This window comes from Gekko japonicus, unplaced genomic scaffold (genome assembly GCF_001447785.1).
Source record: "Gekko japonicus isolate JY-2015 unplaced genomic scaffold, Gekko_japonicus_V1.1 scaffold2820, whole genome shotgun sequence".
NCBI classification, from domain to species: Eukaryota; Metazoa; Chordata; class Lepidosauria; order Squamata; family Gekkonidae; genus Gekko; species Gekko japonicus.
In genome coordinates, this window is record NW_015164745.1 from 89,857 (window position 1) to 104,645 (window position 14,789).

General features: G+C 43.5%; 2 protein-coding genes across 2 annotated transcripts in view; one reads left to right on the plus strand and one right to left on the minus strand.

Annotated features, from left to right (window-relative positions):
• SNRNP48 (small nuclear ribonucleoprotein, U11/U12 48KDa subunit) overlaps positions 1-8,757 on the plus strand; it is a 19,256-nt gene extending 10,499 nt beyond the window's left edge. The window contains exons 4-9 of the mRNA XM_015409636.1: positions 727-792; positions 2,310-2,498; positions 4,695-4,816; positions 5,495-5,616; positions 6,836-6,979; positions 8,288-8,757. Coding sequence (XP_015265122.1) covers positions 727-792; positions 2,310-2,498; positions 4,695-4,816; positions 5,495-5,616; positions 6,836-6,979; positions 8,288-8,327 — 683 coding nt within the window. The 3' untranslated portion in view covers positions 8,328-8,757. The remainder of the gene's footprint in view (positions 1-726; positions 793-2,309; positions 2,499-4,694; positions 4,817-5,494; positions 5,617-6,835; positions 6,980-8,287) is intronic.
• Positions 8,758-12,042: 3,285 nt separating this feature from the next.
• The window catches only part of MARCH6 (membrane associated ring-CH-type finger 6), a 112,834-nt gene continuing 110,087 nt past the window's right edge, over positions 12,043-14,789 (minus strand). Inside the window, exon 26 of the mRNA XM_015409638.1 lies at positions 12,043-13,279. Coding sequence (XP_015265124.1) covers positions 13,189-13,279 — 91 coding nt within the window. The 3' untranslated portion in view covers positions 12,043-13,188. The remainder of the gene's footprint in view (positions 13,280-14,789) is intronic.

Genomic DNA, 14,789 nt, shown 5'->3' on the forward strand with positions numbered 1-14,789 from the left:
CGCCTTCCCCCGCCCGGGAAGGGGCCGGGGGGGGGGGAGGGCTGGCTGGTGCGAAGCTCTCTCTCCCCCTCCCCCACAACGACTTGTCTGCTCTTTTCTCTTCTTCTGAATTGCGCTAGAAGGGACCGCAGCCAATGAAATGAAAATAAAAGTCTAACAGACTTGATTTATCATGAGAGAATTTTCACCACAGAGCTACTTTAAAACAATATGATCTTCCACCTTTCTATCTTCACGCACAAAAACTGCATTTCAGGAGTTCAGTCTTCAAGATGAATGGTTCATTACTGCTCCTGAAACCATTGATCATAGTTGGAAGTCTTTCTGGCTGTTGGAAGTAATATCCATGCATGGATGAAAAATGAATCTGTTCCAGTTTGCTGTAGTGGTTAAGTGCGCGGACTCTAATCTGGGAGAACCGGGTTTGATTCCCCACTCCTCCACTTGCAGCTACTGGATGACCTTGGGCAAGCCATAGTTCTGGTCAGAGCTGTTTCCTCAAGGACAGTTCTGGAAAGAGCTCTCTCAGCCCCACCCACCTCACAGGGTTGTGGGGATGGGAAGGGATGGGAGTTTGTAAGCCTCTCTGAGACTCCAAGTGAAGGGCATTGCTCTTCTGTATTTCAGACATTAAAAGCTAAAGATTTATTTGAATTCTATCTGATTTCTGTAAATAAGGTCTTGATGAATGCTGTATAGATAACACTTTCTTCTCTCTCACTGCAGATAAGAATTTACAGTTCCACATTATTAAACAAGCCACTGTTACTGATAGTGGAAGTTATTGTCCAGGTAAATAGAAGTTGCTGTGTGCTTGGTCTCCACCACCAATGTCCTGACACAAGCTGGAGCTGAGCTTGCAGAGATCTCCCAAGTCCCATTCTCGGTTCCTGTCTAATGATTGCTTTGAGTGCTGGAGAACATTCCGATATGGACAGTTCATCTCACTAACTTTTGTATCTCCTCTCAGAGCATCGTAGAAATATTTGCATATCTGAAGCACAGTCACTCATTCTTCACTCTTACTTGCAGGCAAGCCTGGCCCATGGCAATACAGCCAGGCTGCGAACCATCCAGCACCATTATTTTCAGTGTGCAAAATTTTGTGTTAATAACAGTCTCAACCCATCTCACATTAGGATTGTCACTGCACCCATTTGACAGATAGAGAACTGCTTCTGGGAGGCTGTGATTTGCTGAGGTACAGATTGAACCCAGCTGCAACTTGTGTAATTTGCATAACTATGTATAGGTCTTCTTGCCTGGCAATGCCTGGACATTGGGCAAAAAGTGGAGAACCAGATTGGGTTGGGGGTGGTGGTGTCACGTAGACATTTTAAAGAATTTTAAAACAAATTCTTAAATCCCATGTGCTTTTCATAATGCTGGTGCCGGGACAGTTGAAGACAGCTATCAGACAGGATGCGTGTGCTTAACTTGCCTCCTGTTTATTGTTTGGAAATGCCTCATCTGCAGGTTTCCCCCCTCAACTGGGGGGAGGCCTGGGAGCAGGGGGGTTTGCCAAGAGAGACTTTGTGGAAGAGATTAACTATACCTCCATCCTGCTGACTTTCCTCTCCCCCCCCCCTCGATTTGTTATCAGCAAACAAACACAAAACTGGTACCCTGTGTTTGTCAGTATGACATTTAGTCCTACCCAGAGAAAGGATATACAGTAGAAAGGTGTTACAGAAATGATGACTGGCAAACCAAGCTGCATATTGCAAGGAAAGATTTTGTTAGTCACTGCCAACTTTGTTTTGTTAGTCACTGCCAACCTGAACTACAGGTGGGCATCAAGGAGTCAGACCCCCAGAAAAACCTGTCAAAATCTGAAGAAGCTTGTCTTGATGGTGAGGCTGAAATAGAACCAGAGACGCAGTTTGGTGTCGTGGTTAAGTACGAGGACTCTGATCTGAGAGAACCGGGTTTGATTCCCCATTCCTCCACTTGCACCTACTGGATGACCTTGGGCAAGCCGTAACTCTGATAAGAGCTGTTCTTGAAAAAGAGCAGTTTCTGTCAGAGCTCTCTCAGCCCCACCTACCTCACAGGGTGTCTGTTGTGGGGAGGGGAAGGGAAAGGAGTTTGTAAGCCGCTCTGAGACTCCTTTGGGTAGTAAATCCAATCTCCTCTTCTTCTAGAACATGGTTCTCCTGCAAAGTTCAGTTCCTCCTCCTCTTTTGTGAAGATCTAACGTTCTATTCAAGATTGGGATCTTGAATTTCCAAAAAATTAAGTTTTTTGTGCTTGTCTGGGTAACAACACTTGCTTGTAATAATGGAATCGACTTTTTATGTGTCCTTTAGGTGCTTATTCTGCTCTGTTTGTTGAAGTTCCACAAAACCACAAGCGTTCCATCTGCGATCTGACCCAAGCTGATCGCCTTGCAATCTACAATTATGTCCTCATGGAAACCAGGAACCAGAGATCAAGATCCCAGCTGACAGAAAATGACAGCGACCTCTTTGTCGATTTGGCAGCAAAAGTCAACCAAGGTCTGGGAGAAAAAAATATTACGGCTGTATTTCTTTTTCTTTTTTTAAAATATATATTTATTAGGATTTTATACTAGACAAACACACATATACACAAATCAACAACAAAACATAACTTCACATATCATCTAAATTTCACAACACTTCACATTGATCAAATGGCATAATTTATGAATTTTGGTTACATTACCTAGAATCCTTAGCTAATAAATCATTTTAATTCAGTTTTACTTCTCTGATTTTTCCTGCCCTGTTCCTTTGTATCTAGGCATAGCAGCTGTAATGATTTAACTATTTTAAGGTTCTAGTAATCAGCCGGTCTAAACTATTATACTCAACAGGTCAAATAATTAATCACTATTAAATTCATTTCTATCATTAAGCCAATGAAGCACATTTGCTTTACCATCTTTTTTCCATTCTTATTCCCACTATAAATACCAAAGGCAACTTAATTTATAAAACCAGTCCGCCTAGATATTGATCTTAAATATTAGAGCCACAATACACATTCCTAATTAACTACCTAATATGGACAACTTTAATCTCTTTTGATCATCACCTTGCATTCTCTGTGCAAAATGGGATTACAAACCACCTTGCATTCTCTGTGCAAAATGGGATTACAAACCAGATATATTCCTGTAACATCCCATGTAACCATCTAATCCTATTCTTCTGTTCTCTTATTCATAATGCCTGGTGTTCCCTTATCCCTTATCTAACTGCCCTAACAAATTTACTATATTTAACAGTAAAACATACTCTCTAATCCCAAACCAACTAAAGAATACGAGGGAACGGCTGTATTTCTTTAATAAGTAAGATCCAAAACTGACAGAACATGTGAAGAGAAATTTGGCACTTATGATCTGGAACATTCTTTCCTCTTGTATCCAGTCCTTTTGGGGGTTTTCTTTTGTCTTAAATGTGTGATGATACACCCTTGGATTGATTGTGATAATCATTCCAGCAACCAGTCTTTGTTTGCCGGCCCTTGCTCATGGTTTGATTTTTACATGGGCATGATGGTGTGGGCTGGCAGTAGCCTGTAGTTATTGCACTTGCCTAGCTGCCTGTGGCAAGTAGAAATTGCTTCCACGCTACCAAGTTTAGCATCTGTGATGAAATGGACGCCAGCCTGGTAGTTCCTGACGTGTGTGTGTGGGTTAGGGTCCCTACCTAAACTTCCCAGCATCCCTGAGGGGAAAGAGGAGGAAAAGAGGGACACACCCCAGGGGCGGGGCCAAGGGGAAGGTGGCTTTTTGGCTCCTGAGGGGGAAAAGAGTCAGTCTCAGCCCGGTCTTCAGCATGGAGGGCCGGTTCCAGGGAGAGCGCGGGTGGGGCTCCTGCAAGCCAGAGGCTCCTCCGTGGGCTGTCCAGGCCACCATGGGCCGTGGTGGAGAGCCAGGAGGGGGGCAGGGCTGGTGGCCGGTCCCGAGGAGGAGGGGGAGGGTGGGAGTTTCTCTCCACAACAACAAGGGGGGGGACGCAAATCCGGGCCTGAGGCCGCCACCCACTGCAGGGGTAGAGAGAGAGGGGTGTGTGGGGGTAGGGACAGAGGTATTGCGTTTTCATCCTGTGCCCCAGTTGTGTTGACGTGCCTGTGTGTATTTTCTGTGCCCAATATGTATATAGTTAAATAAACCTTCCTTTTCTGAGTTTAAAAAGCCTGGTGTGCCTTAACCACAGGGTCCTCCCCGCTCTGCACGGTACCAGGGGCAGAGGGAGGCCAGGGAACACAAATGGGCCTAAATCTGAGGGGTTGCCAACTCTCCAGGGGGCGCCCAAGGATTGAGGTGCCCACTTCCCAAGGTGGGGGATTTAGCCAGAGGGGTCTCACTGTCCCTCAAGGAAGGCGGTAACTCAATTCAGTGAGTGGTGGCAGCGTTTAACGGAGAGAAATAGTCCCACCAGGCAGGGTGGGAAGGCCAAAACAGGGGCTTGCGAGCCACAGGACGGCACCTCGGTCTCCCAGGGCCGAGGGCGGGTCCCCGTTTCGCCACAGCATCCATTAAAATGGTGGCTGGGTCAGACACAGCATTCTGCTGTATTTCCCTGGCAAAAGGAGGAGAGGTAGGTAGCCTGCCCTGATTCATTATCTGCAGGATGACGATAATTCTAGTGTTGCTGTTCTGCAAAGTAAAATTACTGGGTTTAATGCAGTCAATACTTTTGTGCTTCAACATCCAATAGATGATGGTCAGAAGGGTCCAAAATCCCATCTTGAAATCCTTGCAGAGATGCGGGATTATAAAAGACGGCGGCAGTCCTATAGAGCTAAAAATGTTCACATCACAAAGAAGTCCTACACAGAGGTGAGTGCTGAGGCTGGGTAGTTTGGGACAGAGCACAAAGTCTTGCAGAGCTCAAAAGTATTTTTTAGTTTGCATAACATTTCCACATTAAAAGATACTTAGATTGGCAAAATCATGAATAAATAGTTACTATTTTCCAGGGAAATGTTCCTATTTGCTGTGTTGCTCATGCACAAGGGCTCACACCTCTGGCCACCTCCAAGCTTTATAGACTTCCTGTCCAGCTATGCCTCTGCATTATTCTAATAGTAAAGCAGCTGACTCATGCACCCGATCTGTCCCAAAATTAGCAAAACCAGACTACCCAGAGACTTGTAGTGTAATCCTAAACAGAGTTACTCCGGTCTAAACTAATTGAAATATATGGGCTTAGACTGGAGTAACTTTTCTTGGGATTACGCTGCAAGTCAGGGAGTCTCTACATCCTTGGGGTGGTTTTTAAGTATGCAGAAAAGTGTGTAAATTAACGGGGGGGGAGAGACAACAGAATGCTCCAGGAGCATGGAATGTTGAGTACTTGCGTCAGTTAAAAAGGGTGAAGTGGTGAAATTAGCCTGCTCAGTCCCCTGAGAGGATGTATTATGCTGGGATGTCTGGGAGGTGGGGATTCCAAATTGCTCCTCCCTTTCTCAATTCCTCTTGTCCCAGCTAATTTCAGTGTCGGTAATCTCTGCCCAGGTGATCCGGGATGTAATCGGGGTGCACATGGAAGAACTTGCCACACATTGGCAGGAAGAAAACAAGAACCTAAAAGGTTGTGAAGATGGAAGATCATCCTTCTCAGCAGAACCTTCAGGAAGGTAAAAATCAGCACCCTAAACGCTTTCCTTCTTGCATGTATACCAGTGCTCTCAGAATTGGCAGTAGCATCATTTGTGATGGGTTAGTAGCATAACCCCACATAGAGTATGCTGCCACTGTTTCATAGAATCGACTGAGTGATAATGTATGTAATGGACAGGTATTGTACAAACAACCACCATGAGCCTCCTGCCTGAATGGACTCTGCCTGCCACCCCATTTCCAGCCCACTTCTGCTGGGCTGCTGTTAGCCAAGGTGGGCAGGCATGAAGGCAGCCTGGGACAGAGTCCAGGTGGACAAAGCAGCCGTCTTCACCAGGGCAGCAAGGAAGGAAGGTCTCGGAATGGCAGGCACCCACTGTACTTCTCCATGGAACAATGCCCTGCCACTTTTTATAATCCGACTCTTTCGAAAGCTATACAATTCTGCCTGAAAACATTCCTCTTACTGACACCTAGTCTTCTTCACCAGGGGGAAAAATCAGCCAGCACAACTGTTTCTGTCTTCTGCTGCTAGGCTCCCCACCCCCAATTATATGAGGAGCTAACCTGGCATACTAGGAGGGGGAAACCTGTTTCAGGGGAGGGGCAATCAGGCACCATGCAGGGATTTGTCTGGCTGTAAGAAGAAGAGTTGGATTTATACCCCACCTTTCACTTGGAATCTCAGAGCAGTTTACAATCTCCTTCCCTTCCTCTCCCCACAACAGACACCCTGTGAGGGAGGCGGGGCTGAGAGAGAGAACTGTGACTGACCCAAGGTCATACAGCTGGCTTGCATATGGAGGAGTGGGGAATTGAACCTGGTTCTCCAGATTAGAGTATGCCGCTCTTAACCACTACACCAAACTGACCTGGATGGCACAGGCCAGCTCGGTCTCATTAGATCTCAGGAGCTAAGCAGGGTTGGCCCCGGCTGGCTTCCCAGCCGAGGAAGTCCAGGCCGGCCAGCCATGACAAACCACCTCTGAGGGTCTCTTGCCTTGGAAGTCCTCTGGGATTACCATAAATCAGCCGCAACTTGACAGTACTTTCCACCACCATACGAAGGCATCAATAATAGTGTAGGCATAATTCCAAAATGTTTATTTTTTGTCTTGTTTTTTACTGATCATACAAGAAGTAGAGGAGGCCAGATACTGTTCTTGAGTTAAGTGATTTGCACCCTTTGTAAAAATCTGCAATAGCTGGATAAAAGTTATGTTTCCTTTTCTTTAGAAAGGAGGAGCGCAGGTCGGCATCAACGGATTCCAGACAGTCCTGTGGAAGCAGAGGCAGGAAGGGTCCCAGCAGGAGTCCAGGCAAGCAAAAAAGAAGTCAGGACAAAGAGAGAGACGGGGGTCCCCGAAGGAGGAGGGAGAGGTATGTCACCTCATTGGTTTCTTCGTCTTGGTGAAGTGTTATGGTGCTTATGCGCCTCTGTGGATTAATTCTTGTTAAAAGGTTCTGAAAACGGCTGGCCTGGAAATAACGTGACGTCCTCCATAAGCAGAACTCAATCACTGGTTTAGTATTAAAGAAACACATTCTGTTCTTTTCGTACTCCTCCTATGTGTTCTTTTATTCAGGTACTCTAGTTTTAATATTCCTTATGCCCCAAATCCCATCTTTAAAACAATGATACTTACAGTGACTCAGATTGTAATTTTAAAAATGGAATTAAGTCTTGCTTATAATACAAAGCTGGGAGGGAAGGTGGCGCGGTGTAGCCTGATCGTGTCAGATTCCGGAAGCTCAGCAGGGTCAGTCCTTGGAACGGAGACCACCAAGGAAGGCTCCGCAGAGGAAGGCCACGGCAAGCCACCCTCTGCTGCTTCTCACTTGCCTGGAAAGCCCCTTGCTGGGGGCGCCATCAGTTGGCTGCGACTTGACGGCACTTCACACACACACAAACACACACACACACACACACACAACAAAGCTATCATTGTGCCGGGTTGGTGTCTAGGGTCTATGATAACTTCCAAGGTCAATTCTTACCATAGTATCAGTGACAGACCAAAATGTAGGGATTTGTCTTCCTTCAATTCAAAACCTTCTGGAGGTATCAGTAACAATACATTACTGAATGGCTAGCACCTCTGGACCTTAACTGACCTGCCAGCAAAGCAGCTGTTGTGATTTAATAAGGTTCACTACCTGCCCTGATCCAGTTAATTTCAGGGCCCTTTTAGGGATACTTTTGATTTGTTTAGTGCTCTCTTCCAATCAACTCATTCATTGTTGTAATAATAATAATAATACAACATCATGTGATGCACAAGGAACACGAAGAAGTGATGCAATGATATAAAACCAAAAAAACATATATAGGTTTTAGGTTTTTTTCTTGGAGCAAAGTAGAGGTAAGAAGGGTGGAACAGCTCACTTTTAATTGCGGAGCACCTTGTAAATTAATAGCAAAAACTTGAGAAAGGTGTCTGCCCCAAAGAACTTGCAGTGACATCCCAAGCAGAGTTCAACCCTTCTAACTCCAATGAAGCCGATGGGTTTAAAATGGCACTCTCAGTCTCCCCCCCTCCCCCCAGCCTGTGGATATGAACACGTCCAGTTGCCTGTATGGCTTCATTTCAGTGTGGATTAAGACAAGTGTTCAGGCAAAGTCTTCAAAGAGCCCATCCATTGGAGGCATAAAAGTCTTAAGATAATGGCGTGCTTCTTTTATTATAGGGATGAAGACAAGCATCACAGCCACAAGAGAAGAAAATAAGAAAACTTATTAGAATGAGGAGAACAATGTGGATAATAAAAGATCAGCTGTCTGCTTCATCCCAAGGACGTCACTTCCACCAGCAGTGAGGAGGACTGTGGTCACATCCTTCAATAAACGCACCCCTGTATCCTTTCTACTGCAGCACACCCTGGAGTGCTGAAGGAGACTCCCGCTTAGACCGAACAGACTGACTTGCTGTGATCAGAGAAATTAGCAGCACTGCAAATACTTTTCATGAATCCACAGATGAAGTGCAACCATAGAGGATATCCTGAAGGTGCAGCTGATTGTGCCCTGACCTCTAGAACTCCATGTGGATCAGTTAACCCCAGATTCCTTTTTCTGTAGCTTGCCCATCTCATGATGGCACCCTGAGCAAGCGGCACATGAAAGCTTCTACCCAGAATTAAACTTTGTTGGTCTTAAAGGTGCCACTGGACTCAAACTTTGTTCTGTTGCTTCAAACCAACACAGCTACCCACCTGAATCAGCTTTATTTTTGTGAAACAGAGAAAAATCCTGGCCTCTGTTGTGTATAGTTATTTGAGTTGGCAACCCTCTCTCCTTCACACCAAACAGCCAACCTACCTCTATCTGCCCCCATCTTAAGCTTTCCCTCTCCCTGCTTAGCAGCTTCTGCCTAGGAAAACTGATCCAGTTGTGCCGTGACACAGTTCCCTGCCCTGTTTGCTCTTTCTCATCCATTCACCAACCTACATTTTATCTATCTCCCATCTTCAGCGAATGTATTATTTTCTTCATTTATACCCTTCCTCTCCCCGCACTGGGGACATTAGTCTCCTCCCCTCCTATTTATGCACACAAGAAGCCTGTGAGGTAGGCTAGGCTGAGAGTATAGGACTGGTCCAAAATCACCCAGTGAGCCAATCCAGACTTTCGCCAGGAGTTCCGTGTTTGGAACTCTCAGCGGTTTTTCAAAAAAACTGGTGGCCGCTCGGCAGAGTCAGCAGCAGTGGGCCCACAAGACTTGAGGGCTCGTCCGTGGTGCGAGGGCTGTCCCTGCTGTTGGCAGCGGCACTCTCCTCCCCCCTCGGTTGCAGCCGGGGCTGCCCACGGACCTGGAAGGACAAGATCCCCATCAAAACCACCACCATAAGGAGAAAAGGATAAATCCGACATTGCACAAGGTTTTGCATTTCAGCAGTGACTCCTATGAAAACAAGATAAGAAGAGAGCTGACAATCTATACATAAGAACTAAACCTTTATATTTCAAATACTATCCTGTAATAGAGTTAAAATGCAAAAAAAATTACTGGAAAATTGTTTCCTTATTAACAACGAAAAGGGCCAAAAACGTACCACCAAAGGATACTATAGCAGTTTGTGCACTGTCGCAGCAATTATGGTAATACGTTCCTATTAAGACAAATGGTTAGTTGGATGTTTCTCTAGTTACACTTTACGTATTCCAAAATTTAAGTGTTTGCAGGTAAAACATTGTTGCTAAAATACTGTTAACCAAGATGTTCTTGGCAATAAAATCAAGACGACAACATGGTTAAGCTGGGATTTTCAAAAAGCCAGAAACAAGTCTGGTCAAACACCTTGTTATGCCAGAGCACAAAAAACCTCAACACATCTTTGTCTTAAGAATTCCACCAATTAAATCCAAGTTAATTTAATTAACTTTGATTTAATTGGCTAGTGGCCCCCCAAGCCTCCTCCCCAAAAACTCCTTAGCTACGGGGCTACCTGAGTGGGATCTGGCTCCTGGAAACTCTGTGTATATATATCCACAAAGCACATTAAGGAGCTGCAGCCCAGAAGAAAACGGGTGGAAGTACATCGGACCTTTTAAGGTTACTCATGTTATTAACAAAGTAGCTGTTGAAGTTGAACTGCCTAAATCGCTTCGCTCTTTGCACCTTGTGTTTCATTTCAGCCTCCTGAAAAGGGAATTTTGAAAATGCATTTTGAAAATCCCAGCTAACCGTGTTGTTGTCTTGATTTTATTGCCAAGAACATCTTGGTTAACAGTATTTTAGCAACAATGTTTTACCTGCAAACACTTAAATAGACCTTTTGGAATATGTAAAGTGTAACTAGAGAGAAACATCCAACTAACCATTTTGTCTTAATAGGCATCCTCCATGGATCATTCCATTTAAATATATTTAAATGGAATGATCCATGGAGGATGCCTTGCATGCCAAAGTTTACAAAGCCAAAAGGCAAGTGCCGGCAATGTTCCTTAGGCAAGTTTGCATTTTGTGATTACACTGCAAAGTACAGCATTCAGCATCCCGTGAATCTCAGGTGTGTGTTTAAAGCAATTTCCCAGCTTTTAAAGGAAATATGAGGGTGATGGATGCTGACATCTCATGAACACATGAAGCTGCCTAGTCTGAAAGTGGCTCTACTGAGGTCAGTGTTGTCTGTTCTAACCAGAAGCTGCTCTCCAGAGTTTCAGGTAGAGGTCTCAAATGGGAGGGTGAGTTAAAAGTGGAATTTCAGTGCCTATCTAATCCTTTCCTCTTCAGAAGCGCAACAAATGGACTCAGAATGAGTTTTCTTAATTGATACACAGTTGACAGAATTCAGCTTCATGTGGTTCATTTAGTTTTTCATTTCTTAAACATAGAATGTGCACAGTGTGAGCCGTGGGCTACCACATGCCTTCTATCAAAGTCATCTTAAAACAGAAGCAACGAGAAAACAAGTGCCAAGGCTTTTTTCTTAACAAACTTTAATATTCTTTGAAGACTAGGTTGCTTGGGATAAAAACACAAAATTACAAGTGCTGCATTTACTGCAAAATGCCACAGGAAGAAGCACAGCAGTGTTGGCAAGCAATATCCCAGTGGTAAGACTGCTTCAAATTATTTGTTTCTTTTACAAACTCAAAACTGTCAAGGACAGATATTTTTTTGTGCAGTTGAAATGCCTGTTTCCAGAAAATGCACTGGGAGTGGGAAGAGATTATTTTGTGTTGAAACATATAACATGATCAATTGCATTAACAGTTGCATCTCCAAAAAAAAAAGAATTCCGAGCAATGAAAAATTCTAAGTCAAGATCTACATACCAGTGAGTTAGATGTGTTTTGGCCATCTTGTCATGAACAACTCTGTCAAAAATAAACCTCAAGATTATCAACCCATTTACAGCCCAGAATGCCAAAAAAATGAGGTAATGCTGCAAAGTATCAATGGCTGACTTCTGGTTAGACAGTCCCACCTCTAATACACACAAGCCGAACACTTGAGTGTAGATTGTCGGGAACCTAGACTCTAATTTCCCCTGCAAAATCCAATTTTAACCAAATGTTGAACCAAACAGCTCTCAACATTTCTATGCTTTCTTTCCCACACACACAGACAGAAGACGCAAGACAAACTCCTTGGGATTCTATTCAGTACAAACATACTTAACTACATGATATCCAGGGGCACGGTCCTGAGTGGCCATGCAGCTGCATCATGTCAAAGTGACTTAATACAATAATCCTGAACATTCTGCTTCTGAACAGGATAGTACACATTTTCAGCACACAACTGAACTATACTTAAAGCTTTCCAATTGTTGACGTTAAAAATGCGTTTCCATGGATGGGAAATAGGCCTACATACATATAAAATATCAAAAGTCAGTAAACTTGATTTGGTGGCTCTTGCTTGGTGCTATTAATGAAAATATAACTTTCCCCCCCTTTTGGTTCTCTCTTCCTGTTGGTAATACTATATATGTTCTTTTTTCACAGACAATTACTAATTTTACTAATTAAGTAAAAGCCTCTAGCATTACTGCTATCGAGAATTAATGCTGACCATTTCTAGAACTACAGATGTTTACTTTTAATGTGACATGGTTAAAAAAAAGTCCATAGTAAATTTTAGAGGTTTGACTGTAACTTCAAAAGTTTCAGGACGTTTGGGGAGGGGGGATCTTTCATTGCACATTTGAACTCTGTTTTCTCTGTACTCTTGAAGAACTATGTCAGCTCACCTTTTGTCCTCTGTTTTCTAAAGTAAATAATTCCCTGTGAACATTTAAACTACTTTCAAAGATGCAAAGGAAATAGTCTTATGCACTGGGAACTCATTCTTCTCACAAACCTTTCCATTAGAAGATTTAAGTAGTCCTTTCACCTAGCTCTAATAAACTTTGACGTAGTGCTCTGAAATTAAAAATCTGTCTTCTAGGACCAAGAAATTTAAAGCGTCAGAACTGTACAAGCAATGTCAAAATTGTCTGAAGGAGAAATATTTGTCTTGATCTACCAGTTGCTGTGCAATATTAAAAAACTTAGAAACATGGAAAACAAATTATCAGGCAATAGAAATGTACAACAGTTTCAATGCTTTACAAAATGATTTTAAAAAACTAAGAAACAGCTCTTATTCTTGCTACAGCCATCTTGTTCATCCATCCTTGGTGAGCCCCCAGCTGTTCCAAAACTGTGTTTTATGAATGGCCAACCACCATCATAAGGACAGGCCCCATTCTCTCTGTTAAGAAACCTGCTCTCTGCTGTCCTGCATCGTGGCACATTTGTCAACGGAACAGCAGTCCAAAATATAAAGTGACAACTAGATTTAATAAATTAATATTCTTTTAAAGATGTACAATGGACATTCATTTTTAATCCAAGGATTTAGGGTATTGGGGTATTGCTATTTACACATTTACAGATCTCAGGACTGACAAACTTCAGAAAATGCAGATAAAAAGGTGCATGGCCTCAACTGCTATCTGAATGCCATCAGAAGCAAAACATGAAAAGATTAAAAAAAAACTGCTGAGAGGCTTGTGGAGAAAGACCCAAAGAATAAAGACCAGTCTACGAAAAAGGACACCAAGGCAAGGGAAGATCAAGTGACTCCATGGGACCATTTTTATTCTTGCGAAGACTGAGGTGGCGGCGGCGATGTCCCTTGTCTACCAGCTTTTCGCTCATAATTCACGAGTCGCTGCCCAACAAGATACCTAGGATTTAAAAGTTTTTAAGAAGTGATTGTTGCTTACAATGGGTTTTGTTTCTTTCATTCTTTTTGTGTCATCACTAGACTGAACAGAGAAAGTTGCTGTGACTACCTCTTCTCTGGGGAGGTCTGGTTTTCCTTTAAACGTGTTCTTATGTTTTATTTTACTTTGGGTATCCGGCTGCCACCAGGAAATTTTATTAGGCTTTCCAAACCTTTTACTATAATATTCCTATCACAGGGTAGGTGGATCGAGAGTTTAGGCGTTCAAGGAACTATGTGTTTCCTGAGGAATAATGGATCAGGCTTCTGGGATAAACTTAAATAAAAAGGATTTATTTGAAGAGGAACAAAACTAAAGGTTGGATATTATGTAACTGGCTGGGAATAAGGTTCTTGTAACTATATTTGTCAACTGTATCACACACACTTGTCAGTTTTAGTGCTGACAGGAATCTCTTAGGCAACCACACAGTTTAATCTCTTTGTAAATTTAACTGCTTTCAGAACTTTAAAGATTCCTTATTGAAGATATATGCTGCGCTCTCTCTCAGATATCACACAGAACAAATTCATCCCACACAGGAATGCTTCTATCTCAGACCTCAGAACAAAACTCATCTCAACTGCTTTTACACAGCACTCTCTGCTGACTCTACTGTTTTTCTGTTCTCATCAACTGACAATCTCCAACAGTCACTCCTGATAAGACATTCAAATCATCCACACAGCATCCATTCCAAAACCCCTCCCCCTCTCTGTCACTCACCAATCACACCACTTGCCTGTTTCAACCACACTACTTTCACACAGCAATGTAAACCAAACTTTTAAAGACACACACACAAATAAACATGAAATCGTTACAGTTGCTTTCTTTACTGGTGCTTAAATTTACTTATAACAGTTGATGCTAACAACAGATACAGTGAAAAATTATTTAAAAGCTCCTTCTATAAAAGGGTGTATGGAACGTTTGGTCAATATCAAACATTTTTATTCATAACCCTTTATCAGTCAACCTTTCCAATTTCCCAGTACCGAGTATGGACAGGACCAATACCACACAGTGCCCATCATCACCCCAGCACTCCTCTCTTTTCAAAAGGTTCTGATAGTGTGTTTCCCAACCTGTAGGCGGGAGCCTAAAAGTGGGCAGCGAAGCCTCCCAAAGCGGACTCCGTGGTCAGCCCTTCCCAGGTGTTGTTCCTGCCTTTTGCATCCTTCTCTTTCCAACCACTCACATTTTCATCTTCCTCTCCTTTGTGACAATAATAAGGGGGGGGGGGGACCACCTGGCAATTAGTGACTTCATGGTAATAGCTGAAAGAAGGGAGGGAAAGGTTGGAAAGTGGGTAGGAGCTGTTCAGCAAGCCATGTGGAAACCAGCAGTGGATAGAAAGAGGCTGCGGGCTCAGGGCTGCTCCGTCTTTTGCCAGCCCCCCTGTAATGCCTCACTGGCCTCTGCCTGCTGTGGGAAATGTCCTGCACCAAGCCCCTTGCCGCCAACTTCT